The sequence below is a fragment of the Carex rostrata genome, chromosome 12 (assembly GCF_964058835.1).
Source record: "Carex rostrata chromosome 12, lpCarRost1.2, whole genome shotgun sequence".
NCBI lineage: Eukaryota > Viridiplantae > Streptophyta > Magnoliopsida > Poales > Cyperaceae > Carex > Carex rostrata.
In genome coordinates, this window is record NC_135929.1 from 10,596,775 (window position 1) to 10,614,738 (window position 17,964).

Consider the following 17,964-nt stretch of genomic DNA (forward strand, 5'->3'; position numbering starts at 1 on the left):
TGTCAATTTCTTTCTCATCAGTATAGAACTAAAAATAAATAAGTTATAAGACAAAAATCATAATGGGAATAAAAAACGTTTTAATAACTTTTTGTTTTAATTTGTGGAACAGCGCAAACCCCAATTCCTGACCCCTACATTACATTTTATAGGTAAGCAAGAAATAAATGTAAAAAGACCATGGGAACCGTATATATATTTTGAGACAACAATAGAAAGAGAATATATGCCGTCAGAGGTTATGACAGTTCTGTGCATTTAATTTTGATCCTAATCTGTTTATTAAGCTAAGAAAGTTCTGTGAATTTAATTTGCAAGTATATACCGACTGATTAGAAATTGGTTGTTTTAATTTAATTTTTAATTACACAATCAACCTAATTGATTAACGATCGATGTTTCATTAATTTTGCGCGTTCTCCAAGACCAAAAATTGGTTGTTTTCATTAATTTAATTTTACAAGTCAATATTCCAAGACCAAAGACCATATTTTCTCCGCTCTTCAAAGACCAAAGACCATATTTTCATTAATTTAATTTTGATTAACGTTTTTTTATTTTGAGAGCTTTATGCATGATCTTATATATATATACACACACACACTCAACATTTTACAACCAAGCACCGCTTAAAATTGTCTTGCTTACTCTCTCTCCTGCAATGGCCCTTTTTGAACTTCTTTTCCTATCACTTGTTCTCGTCTCCTTATCCATCAAAACCACCATTCTAACACAAGCCCACTGCCTTCCTCACCAAAGTGATGCCTTGATTCAACTCAAGCAAGGTTTCAACACCACTGAACTCCATTCATGGAATGCAAGTACCGACTGTTGTATATGGGATGGCATCACGTGCGATGAGCAAACCGGTATGGTGACTGCACTCAATCTTTCTTACATGCAGATCTCGGGTAATATCAACCCGGCTTTGTTCAATCTCAGCTCTCTTCGGTACCTCGACCTTTCATGGAACGATTTCCATGGTGTTCCACAAACTGGGTTTGAGCAACTTGATAATTTAACCCATCTTGATTTGCACTTTTCTGGCTTAGTCGGCCAATTTCCGAGAGGCATTTTTAATCTCAGCTCTCTTCAGTACCTCGACCTTTCTTGGAACAACTTTGATAATATTACCCTTCCACAAACTGGGTTTGAGCGACTTGCTAATTTAACCCATCTCGACTTGGCCAATTCTGGCTTTACCGGTCAAGTTCCGATCAGAATTTCTGCCCTCACCAACCTTATGTACCTTGACTTATCGAATGTAATTTATCCCTCGTACCTTCATGATACAGGCCTAAAAAACTTACTCAGCAACCTCACTAAGCTTCAAGTTCTTCACTTGGATGGGGTTGACCTTTCACTCTGTGGATCTGAGTGGGGCAAGGCAGTTTTTCAAGTAGGCCCAACTCTTCAGGACCTATCCATGGCTGATTGTGGATTAAGAGGAAATTTACCACATGAAATATTCCACCTTTCAAATCTAACAATACTTGATTTATCTGGCAACTATATGTTGTCGGGTGAACTGGCAGAATTCACCAAACAAAGCATTTGGCAATATCTGGATCTTACAGATATAAATTTCACTGGTTCATTACCAGATTCCATTGGAAATCTCCAATACTTATCGGTATTGAATCTTTACAACTGTAGCATCTATGGAGAAATTCCACCTTCAATAACAAACCTTACAAGGCTTGAAGCATTGCAATTAGGGTCAAACACATTGATAGGTACTATACCCATGTCTTTGTTTTCTCACCCTTCTTTGGAATCTTTGTCTCTATCACATAACCAATTCTCAGGATATCTACCAGAGTTCTCAAATGGATCATCAAATTTTGAATATATTGACCTTGAAGACAACAATCTTCAAGGACAATTATCAATTTCAAGATTCATCAAGTATAATAAGTACCTATATTATCTAGATCTCTCCAACAACAAGTTTTCAATTATAGAAGGAGAAAATCATAACGAGTCATTCTATGCTTCATTTCCACAAATAGAATTTATCCAGCTGCCATCGTGCAATTTAATAGATTTCCCTACTTTTCTGAATTAGCAAACAAATATTTACTTCTTAGCCCTCTCAAATAATAGTATCACGGGAGAGATTCCCCTTTCCATTTGTAATATGACATCACTAGCAGTGCTTGATCTTTCACATAACAATTTAACAGGAATAATTCCATCTTGCCTTCTAAAAGAAACTGGATTGGAACTGCTTAACCTGAAAAGTAACAAATTAAGCGGGCCATTGCTACAAAATATCAGTCAAGCCCGTGCACTTAAAACAATAAATCTCGAGGTCTTAGACATGGGAAACAACCAGATAGTGAACATATTTCCCTATTGGCTCGGAAATCTTGTAAATTTGAGAGTTCTTATCTTAAGATCGAATATGTTTTATGGAGAAATTTCAGACGTGGAAATCAAAACAAAAGGAAATGATTCCTTTTTCCCCATGCTAAAAGTTCTTGACCTTTCCTCAAATCATTTCAGTGGTACATTGCCTAAAAATATTTTCATGAATCTAAAGGTTATGATGAGTGCATCTATTACAAATTCCCCATTTTTTTGGGAGATGGATCTAGGTGACATTTCGTATGCAGCTTCAGTCACATACAAAGGGCGGAGTTTTGATCTGATACACTCACGTGGCATATTAAGCTACATTGATCTGTCACATAATACATTTTGGGGGAGAATACCTGAAGAGATCGGGAAACTCAAGTCACTTGATGTACTTAACCTATCACACAATGCCCTGATTGGTCCAATTCCACAACAATTTGGAAATTTAAAGCAACTTCAATTACTAGATCTCTCCTTCAATCAGTTTTCCGGACACATCCCTCAAGAACTCACCTCTCTCACTTTTCTTTCTGGACTAAATCTGTCATACAACAATTTAGTTGGAGAAATACCAAAAGAACGTCAGTTCTCAACCTTTTCAAATGATTCTTACTTGGGTAACCCTGGATTGTGTGGTAGTCCTTTATCGATGCATTGCCCAACAACTCCTACAAATTATGTGTTTAATAAAGGTTTGTCTTCAAAGTCTTCAACTGATGTAAATTGGATCTCTGTTCCTATTGGACTGGGGATAGGTGTGGGGTTTGTTTTTGTAATTTGGGCAACAATATTATGGGAGAATGGAAGAAAGTGGTTTAATTTCATTATAGATAGATTTTACATTCAACATATTCACTGATGGATAGTATATGTAAGGTCTTTGTAATAATAAATGGGTATAAATCACTATGTATTTTCATGAGAGTGTACGTGTTTGTCTATTAAATATCATTTTTTACACACAAAGGTCACAAAATGTATGTTAGGAACTATTTGTGTGATTGTTTGTTAACAAAGGTATCAATGTGGTGAATTTGGTCTAATAGTACCGACATAAGCTTAATTTCTTGAAACAATCTTGGGATTTGGATTGGTATGAATAAAACCACTAAAAAAATTCGGAATGAAAAATTAGTTCTCTTTCTTAATTTCTGATATCATCAGAACAGAACCATCTTGATTTGTGACCATCTTAACAAAAGAATAACAATATATAGTAGGCTGAGTTTCAGTCTTTGGAATTAATATCAGTCTTTCTTACAACATGCAGCAGATAAAAATCAAAGTCACATGCATTTAATTTACCTTATATTGACCTTCGAAGTTTGTATTATAATTCATGAATATCGGATCAATTAGAATTTGTAAAAATAGGAAAGCCTATAATGACTAAAAGTAAATTATGCAAACATAACAGGAGTACGTATCCTCCACTGACGTGTCCGTTGCCTATTCGGGGATAGCGCATGGGGCCAGTATTATTTGTGCTTCGAAATTCGTATATAACTTATTTGAATAGTTGAGATTTATAAAGAAAACCCTCTACTTTTGAGATAATCTCAGAGACTGTGAATTCACATAAACAGTACATGTAAGCATTAATTTAAAAAAAGAAAAAGAAAAAAAAGAATGACACACTGTCTTTTTGAGGAGAGCCCGCAGTGTCAAAAACCAAAATTTTATTTCGAATGTACGCCATGTATATAACCTTGCCCTTCTCCTAAATCGTTATATAGAAAAAATAACTTCTCTACGCCATTCTATTCGTGTCTCTTTTTTTTCTTCTTCAGAAGATCAGTTCTAAAACACCAGAGAAGAGTAGGTTTGATGTCTATCAGATCGTTCTTTTTAACTTGGCATGAATTTCAAATTAGATCCCTTATAATTTTCATAAATATTGAATTGAGTTTAGTTTAACTGAGATTAATTTGGACCATTCGTTTATATAAATTGCACCTCAAGTGCATAAAGAATACAAACTCGTTGCTACTTATAGGCGCACCGAATGTTCCATTCAATTCCAATTTTTTATTAATGGGAACAACAAAATAAAATTCGACAATATTAAATGAATTTGTCAGATTTCGAAATATATAAAAAAACTATTATGACTTATAACATCCGACAGACATTATATATCAACTATAACATCAAGATAATCTATCATGTTACTCTCTTAATTAACAAAAAAAAAAGAACGTTATTTCAGATTTGAAGTTGATCCAATATATTTTTAGAGTTGTGCTCACCAAACTCTTTTAGTAAGCACATCAAACTCATCTTTGCTCAAATTACATCTCTATAATTTTTAGAAATTTATTACTGTTTTATAAGATAGATATAAAAGCGTTCTTTTTGAATCATTTAAAAATAATAATTTTATACAGTCCATAAATAATAATGTTAATAATGTTGTATCTATTTTAAAAAATAAAAATAAATTTCTAAATTTCTAAAATTTGGTCCCAAAAAATACTTTAATATGAAAATAATGGCTTTCTCTACACCCTAGCAATGTGCTGAAATTTTTATTAATAAGAAATATATTAAATAAATATCGAAATTGGAGAACGTTTTTGGGTTTTTTCGAGATATAGGGAAAACGTGATGAAAAATCACAGTCTCTGGACGTTATGGATTATCACGGTCATCATTAACACTTAATTAATCACCATCTATTCTAACTGAATCGCGCAAGGAAAAAATAGGAAAAAAAACCTGGCTGTTACTATCTATTACGGTTAGAGGCGGAAAAAAAGGAAAAAAAAAAGATTTTTTATTTATTTTTGCGTCTGGCTGTTACTGTTTATCACGGACAATTTTTTTTTTTTTGCGCCTGGTCGTTCCAATCTATCACGGACATGATTTTTTTTTCCTCTGGCCATTCCAATCTATCACAGACATGGTTTTTTTCTAGTTTTTTTTATGGTTCAATTAAAATGGTTAATCTTGTTAATTAAGTGCTAACTCTGACCGTGATAATCCATAACAGCCAAAGACTGTGATTTTCTGTCACATTTTCTCTATTTATCGTTAAAAATCAAAAGCTTTCTCTAATCTTGATATTTATTTAATATATTTTCTATTAATAAAAATTTCGGTAGCAATGTGATTATCGTCTCTACGGCTCTACCTCAGTCTCACTTACCTGGGTCAGGATCCCCTAAAGTAACCCAATCTTTGAGTTTCAATCCTTACCGTCTGATATTAGAATCCGAGTAAATCCTGTCCGATGTGGAATGTACGGGAGCCTTTAATATTCGTGTCAACTGTCAAACACAGATTTGACGATTCAGATCCAAACTCAAAGATTGGGTTACTTTATCGGAGATGAATTCACTTTACCTCGTCCTAAACCCTAAACCCTCCCCTCTTTCTCGCTCACTCCTCCACCATCTCCTCAACTCGATAAAGCAGCAAAACTTGCTTCGAAGACGAACGATACTCGCTCGCACCAGCCTGTTCCCCCATTGCGTCAGGAGAGGTACCAGTGCTGACAGATTCCTCTCTTCTGATCCTTTTTTAGTGTCCGAGTTCATGGAGACGATGGATTCGGAGACGGAGTTGATGCAACAATGCTTTCAATGGGGCATTCTAAGAAGAGATGGACTCGATTATTTGCCTTCTGGAAGCGTGGTAAATCGATCGGATACTGTGATTCTGGAGCGCAGCATGAAGGGATGTTAGTTGATGTCGGGTTGAAGTGGGGTTTAGGTGTCTAAAGTGCTCAGAAATCATGGTGGAAAGGAGAAAAATTTACTGGTATAAACCTGAGGGCCTGGCCTTATGAGACAAGGGGTACTCTCCAATCTCTTATATATTTCTCTTAGAGAATTGTTGGATGCTCTCTCTTATTGTAGTTGTTTGGATTAAAATAGATGGCTTGTAGTTGTGATGTTTTAATTTTTTTTTTTTTCTAAAATGATGGTGTGTTATTTTGTATTGGTGAAAAAGATACTGAGATATAATTTTGATTTTAGTAATTTATGTATTTCTCTTTTATCAATTCGCGTTGTTAATATATGAATTCCAATATGTTAGCCAATTTTCCAAATTCAAGAGAAACCATGGCAACTGACAAATTGCTTATCAAAGTAAAAATGTTAGAAGATTTACAGATATATTATTTATGATTTAAATAGAGTGCATCTGAATTATTCAATTTGAAAAGACGATTTGTCATTCATTGAGCTATTTGATAAATCAGCGGTTTGTTTTTTGCGGTGTTCGACTAATGACCAAATGATTCTTAAATTGCATCAAGTTTAATGTACGGTCTATCTAAATTAAAAAGAGCACAACATAAATTTTAGTTTTGTATTTGGCCAAAGTTTGCCAATGGTTGTCAATAAGTGCCCTTTCCTTTATGTTTGTCGAATTATGATGGTGCATGATCAAATTAACTTGAAAACTAAAATATGTCCAATACCTTTTTCTTGAGTTGAAATTAAGGAAAACAGATCGGTTCAGTATCAATTTAGGACATTGAAATCTCCCTAAAAATAAAATAATGCACAAAGAGTGTAGAAAAATACTTCTTTTTCTAGCATATTTTACAAGATATATCAGTAGGTTTATATTCTGTCATTTTGATTATTGTGTTCGTTATTTGCGATGCAGTTTGACATTGTTAGTCCTGGTGATTATGAAAAGAAAAATACTACTATTAGGAATATAGTATTGTACTCTTGTACCAGGTTGAGCTACTGATTGGCTAGGAAATATCACCGAAATACAAATAGTTCAGTATCGACAATGGAAGGCCAAACTGGTATATTGGTCTCCGCACAGACTCCTCCTACTGGCCATACATGTATTGCATTCAGTGATTCCAAACTCATCATCTGTTGCTGAGCAAAGGCATGATGCACTGGACCTTGTGTCAAGTCTTTTGTACCAGCCTTTACACCCAATCTCATATTATGCCCTCAAGTATGAACAACACCTTTGTTTGAGCATTTTTTTTTTTTGTGAGTTTTATTGTAATATTTCTTATATGGTATTATGTTTTGATTCTTCATCTTTTTGTCAACTTTGATCCATGCATGATTTGTTAATCAAATCTATTAGTGCTAGGTCCCCAAATGCTAACAATTTTGGTAATCTATGAAGGTTGGTACTTGAAATCAAGTTGTTAGCTACTTTTTTACACGGTACCATGTACAAGGGAATTTTGCATTTGTCATAATGTGATTTAATTTCTAGTATTTGGAGGTAATGTTTACCATATTGCATTTATGTTTTTCATTTCTTCACCTCTGAACTAATGGCTTTAATTATTATGTGTTTAAGTTTGGATTAAAAACTGAAGTTGTAGTACTTCAGGAAGACTAGTTTAGCATTGAACTTGAAATTTTAATGTGATATACTAGTTTATCAGCATCAACAACAATTGGATTAGGGTTTGGGGTTCAAGGTTTGGAGTTTAGGGTTTAGAGTTGTCGACAAAAGGCTTGTTTGTATTAATGTATATGTTGGTAAATCTCTAGCTAATGATGGTATTAACACAATTAGCTCAAGATGGAACGTTGCTGAAGTGACAATTAAGGACTACCTATGGATTTGAAATTCTAGAAAAAAAGAGTGCTTTTCAGTATAAAATTGGATGTCTATGGTCATTGCATAATTTAATATGAAAAAATCATGGGAAAGGGGGGGAGGGGAAAAAAAAAACACATTGCAAACGGTATCTATTCCTTCTTTGTATATTGTTTTACAAGATATTGATATTTAATGGTTTGCATTACATTGATCAGATTATTATTTGTTTGTGTGCAAGCTTGCCAGGAACATTGACGTCTTGTACTCTTTTATTTATATTGAAACAATAATGTGTCATTTGCATTGTTTATTTTAATTGTGTATACCGGTTCTACCATCCCTTGTTGTTTATACAGTGCAGCCACAAAGTTGATGCCACAGAGGAAGCCGTTTCGCTTGAATAAGGTACGCTTATTTAGTAACCGTAGTACTTACCAAACAAAAAGATGTTCCTTTAATGAGTGGCGACTCATGGCGCTTTCCATAGAAAAGTGACCTGATGAATGAGGCCTAACCTGTAGCAGGTCTGATTCAACCTGACCTTGCTTTTTTTTTTTTTTTATATATATATATATATATATATTCCATTTTTGCAGAGATAAAGGGACTAAAATTCAGATTGGATCATTCGGAGCAGATAGAAGAACAGTAACACAGTCTATGTTTCCATAACCAGTGATAGTTTGTGATTTCGAAATTCTTACATATACAGATTGATCTAACGTGACTTCAAGCTAATCAAGCTAATCAAGTAGGATCAAACATATCTTAATATGTTGGAAGGACAGCATATGTTTTTTTTTCTTTCCCAAAGGAAATGATAAATTTGAATTGAAACTAGTTAAAATTATTTCCTTCTATACGGTACTATAAAAAGGCATCGAGCCGACACCTCACCACCCGTAATTTTCTTTTATCAGAAATTCAATTTTCCTCAGTGTTGTGTCATTGAACTTGGATTTATGCTGTCTGTTTTAATCAATTGATTACAATAAAAACTTAATATAATTTCATTTAGGATTAAGATTGATGTTATGGCAAATTCTTTCAGGAAAACCATGCTTGCATTGATCTTGAATTTAAAGTGAAACGTTATAAACTTGCTTTCAGTAACGGTGAACTTTCATACTTTTTTTTGTGGACTTGTTCCATCAGCGGAAGGACGGCATCATGACTTTTTCCGTGGCTTTCCGCCATCTAGCATTGTACAGTTGGCACGCCATGCCTTACTGTACTTCGGCACTTCCTTTCCTAATGTTCATAGTATATCCGTGCCTCCTTTCCTCTTTATAAAAGTTTTCAATTTATGAGCTTGCATTGAACTTGAATTCAATTTGAAATGTCATATATTTGCTTCAAGTGACCCGTGAGATTTCATACTTCTTTTGCACTCGTTCCACCAAACAAGCGGCGTTATATGGATTCTACGATCAACCTCCGTGGTCAACAAGACGAACAACATGTAAGATATATTTCTTTTCCCTGTTATGTTCAATTTATTTAGAATCCATTTTTTTTTAATGATCTGTAGATCTGATTCTTTTTTTTCCTTTTAATTTCTATTTCTCTGTTTATTTAATTTTTTAGTATCAGACCGGTAGATCATGCATGTTTACTTGTAATTGCAAAATTTTGATACTTTTTATATTTGTATATTTAATTGCCTAATTTACTTTTTTAGTATATGTATATTTAATTACATAATCTACCTTTTGTTCTGCATTCCTCAAAATTTGTTTTCTTCCTCAGAGAATCAACCGATTCCAAGTTGACTCGGCCGAGTCCGATTTTGGCGTGGGTTACGTGGCGAGTATTTTTTTAGTGAAAAATCGGATGTACCTGGTTGACTCGGCAGATTCAACTGAGTTTTACCGATTCTTTGTTTATGGGCTGATTCCCAGTTCCTGTCTGCGCTTTTCTTAATTTCCTTTCTCTTCTAATTTTCCTGATTTCCTGTTGATTTTCCTGACGGGTTGAAGGAGAAGGTCTCTTCGATCTATATGATCATGGTTTACAAGAGCCAAAGAGACTGGCTGTGGGTCCGGACTGTCAGATTTAATGAAAGGTTGAGTGGCATAGTTGCAATACTCTCCCTTCCTTTTCTCGCTCTCCATTTTCCAGCACCTTGGTATCCAGTTTCCTTTTTTCCTTTAATTCTTTTCCTCTTGTTTCTTCTCTTCTCCATTTCTATGTTCATTGGAGACCTCCATTATACCCTTCTTTTTTGTTTCCGGTTTGTTTTTCTTAATTTTTTTTTCTTTTCTTTTTTTTTTAGGGATCAACATTAAGACTAGAATTCCAGTAGACTATTGGTTTACTGTTTTTTTATTTGACTAAATTAAAAAAAAAAAAAAAGTGACACTGAGCACGCCTCCTGATCCACGATCATGTGTAGATGTTGCACGCCTCCCGATCCAGCTCAACACAGTTTTTGGCAGTGAAAAAGTGTGTATCAGTTGTAATGCTTGTATTATATTATATTAGTGGATTATTTGAGTGTAATCTTTTGTCTTCATATAATTTTTTGACAAATTAATTTTTACCAATTTTTTTCCTATAGTACAAAACAAGCTTCTGCCAAAAAAAAAAAAAAAAAAAAATCTGAGTTTCTGATCCGATTTGGCCGATTCTTACCGATTCACCCGATTTCAATTCCAGGGTCAACTTACGATTCCGGTTCCGATTTCCAGAGCCAAAATTCTGAGGTCATGTTTGCTGTTTTCCTCTAGATCTGGAGAATTCTTTCAGAATTATATAAAGTAGTGGTTCTAGGAAGCAATTCTCTTGGAGTTTTTCTCAAAAGCTCAAAATATAAACAAGTTCTTATTGGAGAACCTACATGTTGTACTGAAATTTAGGCAATTGGTTTTAATTATGTTTGGAATTGCTAATTGCATTCAAGGTCATGTGCATTCGAGCAATCAGACAACTGAAATGAGGACAACACCCATACGTTGATTCCTTGATTCTGGCTACCACTCCTGATTGTCCCTTTTTTCTTGTTCTGGTAAAATGAAAATCAAGTTTCTAGTTTTTATAAATTATACATAATTTGATGAAAATGGAATGTGTCACTCATATCTGATGTGCGATTGTTGTCCTAGCCCATTTCAGGCTAGTAAATCATGTTTGCACAATTGTTTTTCTTTGCATAGAAATCCCATCTGCTAGGGGTTATGAAATTTTTTTAGTAGAAAGCCATTTGGTAGTTATACACTTATTCAACAGAAGAAAAATTAACAAGTCAGTTGTGGCGACTAAAACTTAAAAAATGACAGGGAACAAATTAAGAACTGTGTTTTAGATTTACAACAAACTGCTATTCTTAAGCTAGAAGGGCCAGAACACTTCAGTACCAGAATGTTCTGATCTGTTTCTACCTTTTTTTGTCTACTTTTGCACTTTGTTATCCTCTTTTATTTAAACTATAGTGCTAAAGATGATATTTTGTGAACACAGAATACAAATCTCAAGCGCAGCAACAGAGGAGAGCTCTCTTACAGTGATGTCCCTATTGACCTTGTGGAACCCTGTCAGAAGAGATTGAAAAAACCTCAGGTGAAGTGCATGGAAGTTTGTAAGAAGATGAAAGATCTACTGGCAATGAAGAATTTCAAGGTCGATGAGTTGGTATGGGTAAAGGCTGACAAGCGAGCCCCAGCTTGGCCTGCTGTTATCATCGACCCCCAACAGCAAGCACTTGAAGTGGTTTTGAAGGCTTGTGTAATGGGTACTATTTGTGTTATGTATTTTGGTTTCAAGTCGGGACGAATAAGGGTAAGTGAATCTGTTTAACTATAATTTTCATTTATTACCAAACTGTCTGGTAGTGATCAACAACCACAAGCACCTGCCCATTTGCTTGCAGCCATGTAGGTCTATTTCCAAGAAAAAACATAACTACCATAACTATGAAACATTACAGGTGTGTGAATAAGGGTAAGTAGAAAGTCACTGGTAGGTGGGGCCCATTTTGAAACATTACAGGCGGGCCGTGATGCATTGACTTTAGTTCTATCATCTGTACTAGTTTTGTTAATTTCCTTCATCCTTTAAGCAGCCAAACTATGTCTAGTTAATTCCAGAACTTAATTGGTTGCTATACGGAAGTTTTATATTGTGTTATTACTTGACAATTCAATCTGTCACAGGAATATGGATGGGTTAAGCCAGGAATGATCTTTGGTTTTAAAGACAACGAGGAGAGGTACATGGCCAAACTTCCATAACTTTGTACCATTTTTAGGGTGCTAACCATCTTCCGGTAATACATCACCTAGACCCACCCACCAATGGCACTTGGGCACGTGGACTCCCTCTACTAAAAATTCAAATACTGTGATAATAGAAGGGGCATAGCTAGAAAGATGTGAGATTAACCTAAAAGTTCAAATACTGTCATAGTTGATTCCCTCTCAATTTTGCTATATTTAAGTGCTAGACAAGTTCTGTAAGGTGGTAACCTCTAGGCAACTATTTATCTGATCTGGAAAGATGCGGGGTTAACTTAATGTATCTCAACTCTCAAGCATTAATTTAGATAAAAATTTAGTGTATCAACCTTGATTAATTTAACTGAAATCGAGTAGTCAAATGAAATTAAGATGAAAATAATTGCATGGAGAAGGGTGACCAGAACTGGCAAGCAGAACCTTTTCCCTTCTTTGTTTTAGGGATCAACAGGTTTACACTGATTTCAGGTTTAAAAGTCAGCAAGCAGGCAAACTTGACGCGATATGGGTCATAGTTGACACTTTGACCAAGGTGGCTCACTTCATTGCCTTTCGATACGGCTTGACTGGAGAGCAGATGGCCATGTTATATATGGTGCACCGAGTCTATTTAAAATATATTTATTGGACCTTTCTTCTCCCCTGGGCCTTCATATTTTCTTCCCAAATCGACGAGGTTTCTTTCCGACAAACTCAAATTGACGTAAAAAAAATACATAATTGGGAGAGAATCGGCTCGCACTCGTGAGATTCGGTTCGGAATCGGTCAAAAATCACCTAACTCGGTCTAAAAATCAGATAACTCGGCCGAGTCAAGCACTGTATGTTCATCTAATTTTTGCTGGGAAACTCGCATAGGAGCAAAACTCGGGTGAAACTCAGCCCGGTCCCGTCCAATTCCGAGTTGACTCGGAATCGGCCGATTTTTCAAACCATGCTTTATTTAGTGGTGCCGTGTTTGCTTTAATCTTATTTAGTGATGCCGTGTTTGCTTTAATCTTATTTAGTGGTGCCGTGTTTGCTTTAATCTTATTTAGTGGTGCTGTGTTTGCTTTTTTTAATTTACTTTTTTATCAATAGCTTTAGTTTACTTTTGTTTTCTTTATTTGCTTTAATCTTATAAATAGCTTTAGTTTACTTTTGTTTCTCTATGAGTTTACTTTTGCTTTTTAGTCATGTTTTCTTACTTTTGTTTCTTTATGAGTCTACATTTGATTTGTCTTCAAAATGAACAGCTTGTTTTGTTTAAGCTCTCCTTTTCTTTTTTGTCAGAAAAACATGTCAACACATTCTTTGATAGCAATGATGCTTTTAGAAGCTCTAAACCTCTTAGTTATTAGATAAATAAAGAAAAAAAACCATAAGAAATGGCGAGTTAGAAAGCATTTACTAGCACAATTGAAAAGGAAAATTAAATATTGCAAATAAATTAGTCGTCAAGCAAAAATCAAGTGCCCAATATATATATCTCGTGCTTAATTTGGCATTATGAAAACTATTGCAAGAACAATTAAGAGAAGTTAATTATGAACTGCTCGATCGGACCTCTTCCTTCGCTGCATAGAGTAATTAATTAATTTAGTCATAATAATTAATAAAACCTTATTTTGCATCTCCCTAGGAATGAACAACTGGATACATATATGAGATTTGAACTCGTTCAAATCAACTGAATTAATTAAACAAATTAATTAAATAAGGTTAACTAATGAATTAAATACAAATTAGCAGTTCGTTGTGCGCCATAATCATACATAGCTTAACATTAACTCGGTGGTGCACCGAATGTTCCATTCAATTCCGACTTTTTTTTATTAATAGGAACAACAAATTAATAAAACAAAAATTGACAATAGTAAATGGATTTGTCAGATTTCGAAATATATATAAAAAAAAAAAAAAACTGTTATGACTTATAACGTCCGACAGACATTATAAACTATAACATCAAGATAATCCATCGTGTTACTCTCTTAATTAAAAATAGATAATCACGTTGTTTTGTTACAATAATTTATGCAGGACCTGACAAAAAAAAAAATACAAAATTCATGACCCTTTTATGCTATCACTACAAATAATTTGATCCTTAGTAGTTATTGCAAATTTTATATGTATCATGGTTACTTAATAATAAACTCATAAATGAAAATACTATAACTAGTAAATTGCTGGTATATATGTAGTGTCGCGGGCAGATGTGTCTCTCTTTGTGCATCAGCACAGCACAGTACGTACACACTAGTGGATAATATGGAATCAGGATCGGTTATATACGCGTATTAGTATCAGAATACAACCGATCCTGATGAAGGCGATACTGAAATCAGTGAAAATAATGTGAAAACAATGAAAACATCAGCTCTTTGCTGGTGATATCGGCAAAAAATAATATTTGAAAAACTTGGTATAGATTTAAAAAAACACGTACAAATTTTGCACGGAGATAATTTTTTTCATTTTTTTTAAAATGGAGAAGGCTTGCAAGCTCCTCATATAAAAAAAATGTCAATTTCTTTCTCATCAGTATAGAACTAAAAATAAAAAAGTTATAAGACAAAAATCATAATGGGAATAAAAAAACGTTTTAATAACTTTTTGTTTTAATTTGTGGAACAGCGCAAACCCCAATTCCTGACCCCCACATTACATTTTATAGGTAAGCAAGAAATAAATGTAAAAAGACCATGGGAACCGTATATATATTTTGAGACAACAATAGAAAGAGAATGTATGCCATCAGAGGTTATGACAGTTCTGTGAATTTAGATCCTAATTAATCAATCCTAGATCATTCATTTTGCAAGTACCGACTGATTAGAAATTGCTTGTTTTAATTTAATTTTTAATTACACAATCAGCCTAATTGATTAACGATCGATGTTTCATTAATTTTGCGCCTTCTCCAAGACCAAAAATTGGTTGTTTTCATTAATTTAATTTTGCAAGTTAATATTCCAAGACCAAAGACCATATTTTCTCCGCTCTCCATGTCTTCTGTTAAGTCAAGACTTTTCTCTGTTCAATTAATTTTGATTAATGTTTTTTTTTTTTTTGAGATCTTTATGCATGGTCTTATATATATATGTATACTCAACATTTTACAACCAAGCACCGCTTCAAATTGTCTTGCTTCCTCTTTCTCTCCCGCAATGGCCCTTTCTGAACTTCTTTTCCTATCACTTGTTCTCATCTCCTTATCCATCAAAACCACCATTCTAACACAAGCCCACTGCCTTCCTCACCAAAGTGATGCCTTGATTCAACTCAAGCAAGGTTTCAACACCACTGAACTCTATTCATGGAATGCAAGTACCGACTGTTGCATATGGGATGGTATCACATGCGATGAGCAAACTGGTATGGTGACTACAGTCAACCTTTTTAACAGATCCATCTCGGGTGAAATCAACCCAGCTTTGTTCAATCTCAGCTCTCTTCAGTACCTCGACCTTTCTTTGAACTACTTTGATAATATTACCCTTCCACAAACTGGGTTTGAGCGACTTGCTAATTTAACCCATCTCGACTTGTCCAATTCGGGCTTTACCGGTCAAGTTCCGATCAGAATTTCTGCCCTCACCAACCTTGTGTACCTTGACTTATCAAATGATCTCTCGTACCTTCATGATACAGGCCTAAAAAACTTACTCAGCAACCTCACTAAGCTTCAAGTTCTTCGCTTGACTAGGGTTGACCTTTCACTCAGTGGATCTGAGTGGGGCAAGGCAGTTTTTCAAGTAGGCCCAACTCTTCAGGAGCTATCCATGCAAGAATGTGGATTAAGAGGAAATTTACCACATGAAATATTCCATCTTACAAATCTAACAATACTTGATTTATATGGCAACTATATGTTGTCGGGTGAACTGGCAGAATTCACCAAACAAAGCAATTGGCAATATCTGGGACTTTCAGGTATAAATTTCACTGGTTCATTACCAGATTCGATTGGAAATCTCCAATACTTATCGGTATTGAGTCTTTACAACTGTAACATCTATGGAGGAATTCCACCTTCAATAACAAACCTTACAAGGCTTGAAGACTTGGACTTGGAGTCAAACACATTGATAGGTACTATACCCAGGTCTTTGTTTTCTCACCCTTCTTTGGAATCTTTGTCTCTGTCATATAACCAGTTGTTAGGATATCTACCAGAGTTCTCAAATGGATCATCAAATTTCGTAATTATTGACCTTGCAGACAACAATCTTCAAGGACAATTGTCAATTTCAAGATTCATCAAGCACAATAAGTACCTATATTATCTAGATCTCTCCAACAACAAGTTTTCAATTATAGAAGGAGAAAATCATAACGAGTCATTCTATGCTTCATTTCCACAAATAGAATTTATCCAGCTGACATCGTGCAATTTAATAGATTTCCCTACTTTCTTGAATTACCAAACAAATATTTACTTCTTAGCCCTCTCAAATAATAGTATCACGGGAGAGATTCCCCTTTCCATTTGTAATATGACATCACTAGCAGTGCTTGATCTTTCATATAACAATTTAACAGGAATAATTCCATCTTGCCTTCTAAAAGAAACAGAATTGGAACTGCTTAACCTGAAAAGTAACAAATTAAGCGGGCCATTGCTACAAAATATCAGTCAAGCCCGTGCACTTAAAACAATAAATCTCGCGGTCTTAGACATGGAAAACAACCAGATAGTGAACATATTTCCCTATTGGCTGGGAAATCTTGTAAATTTGAGAGTTCTTATCTTAAGATCGAATATGTTTTATGGAGAAATTTCAGACGTGGAAATCAAAACAAAAGGAAATGATTCCTTTTTCCCAATGCTAAAAGTTCTTGACCTTTCCTCAAATCATTTCAGTGGTACATTGCCTAAAAATATTTTCATGAATCTAAAGGTTATGATGAGTGCATGTATTACAAATTCCCCATTTTTTTGGGAGATGGATCTAGGTGACATTTCGTATGCAGCTTCAGTCACATACAAAGGGCGGAGTTTTGATCTGATACACTCACGTGGCATATTAAGCTACATTGATCTGTCACATAATACATTTTGGGGGAGAATACCTGAAGAGATCGGGAAACTCAAGTCACTTGATGTACTTAACCTATCACATAATGCCCTGATTGGTCCAATTCCACAACAATTTGGAAATTTAAAGCAACTTCAATCACTGGATCTGTCCTTCAATCAGTTTTCCGGACACATCCCTCAAGTACTCACCTCTCTCACTTTTCTTTCTGGACTAGATCTGTCATACAACAATTTAGTTGGAGAAATACCAAAAGAACGTCAGTTCTCAACCTTTTCAAATGATTCTTACTTGGGTAACCCTGGATTGTGTGGTAGTCCTTTATCGATGCATTGCCCAACAACTCCTACAAATTATGTGTTTGATAAAGGTTTGCCTTCAAAGTCTTCAACTGATGTAAATTGGATCTCTGTTCCTATTGGATTGGGGATAGGTGTGGGGTTTGTCTTTGTAATTTGGGCAACGATATTATGGGAGAATGGAAGAAAGTGGTTTAATTTCATTATAGATAGGTTTTACATTCAGCATATTCACTGATGGATATTATATGTAAGGTCTTTGTAATAATAAATGGGTATAAATCACTATGTATTTTCATGAGAGTCTACGTGTTTGTCTATTAAATATCATTTTTTACACACAAAGGTCACAAAATGTATGTTAGGAACTATTTGTGTGATTGTTTGTTAACAAAGGTATCAATGTGGTGAATTTGGTCTAATAGTACCGACATAAGCTTAATTTCTTGAAACAATCTTGGGATTTGGATTGGGATGAATAAAACCACTAAAAAAAGTAGGAATTAA

The 17,964-nt window shown here is 34.6% G+C and overlaps 3 protein-coding genes across 3 annotated transcripts; all 3 read left to right on the top strand.

The window, feature by feature from the left end:
- Positions 1-634: 634 nt before the first annotated feature.
- Positions 635-2,068, top strand: LOC144562620 (receptor-like protein 6). The gene has a single exon (XM_078311824.1). The coding sequence runs from the start codon at positions 662-664 to the stop codon at positions 2,066-2,068; it is 1,407 nt and encodes a 468-aa protein (XP_078167950.1). The 5' UTR covers positions 635-661.
- Positions 2,069-2,140: 72 nt separating this feature from the next.
- Positions 2,141-3,220, top strand: LOC144563619 (receptor-like protein 9DC3). Its single transcript, XM_078313100.1, has one exon. It carries the CDS (start codon positions 2,141-2,143, stop codon positions 3,218-3,220), a length of 1,080 nt encoding a protein of 359 aa, XP_078169226.1.
- A 12,066-nt stretch (positions 3,221-15,286) lies between these two features.
- LOC144563620 (receptor-like protein 49) lies at positions 15,287-17,695 on the top strand. The gene has a single exon (XM_078313102.1). It carries the CDS (start codon positions 15,287-15,289, stop codon positions 17,693-17,695), a length of 2,409 nt encoding a protein of 802 aa, XP_078169228.1.
- The last annotated feature ends 269 nt before the right edge of the window (positions 17,696-17,964 follow it).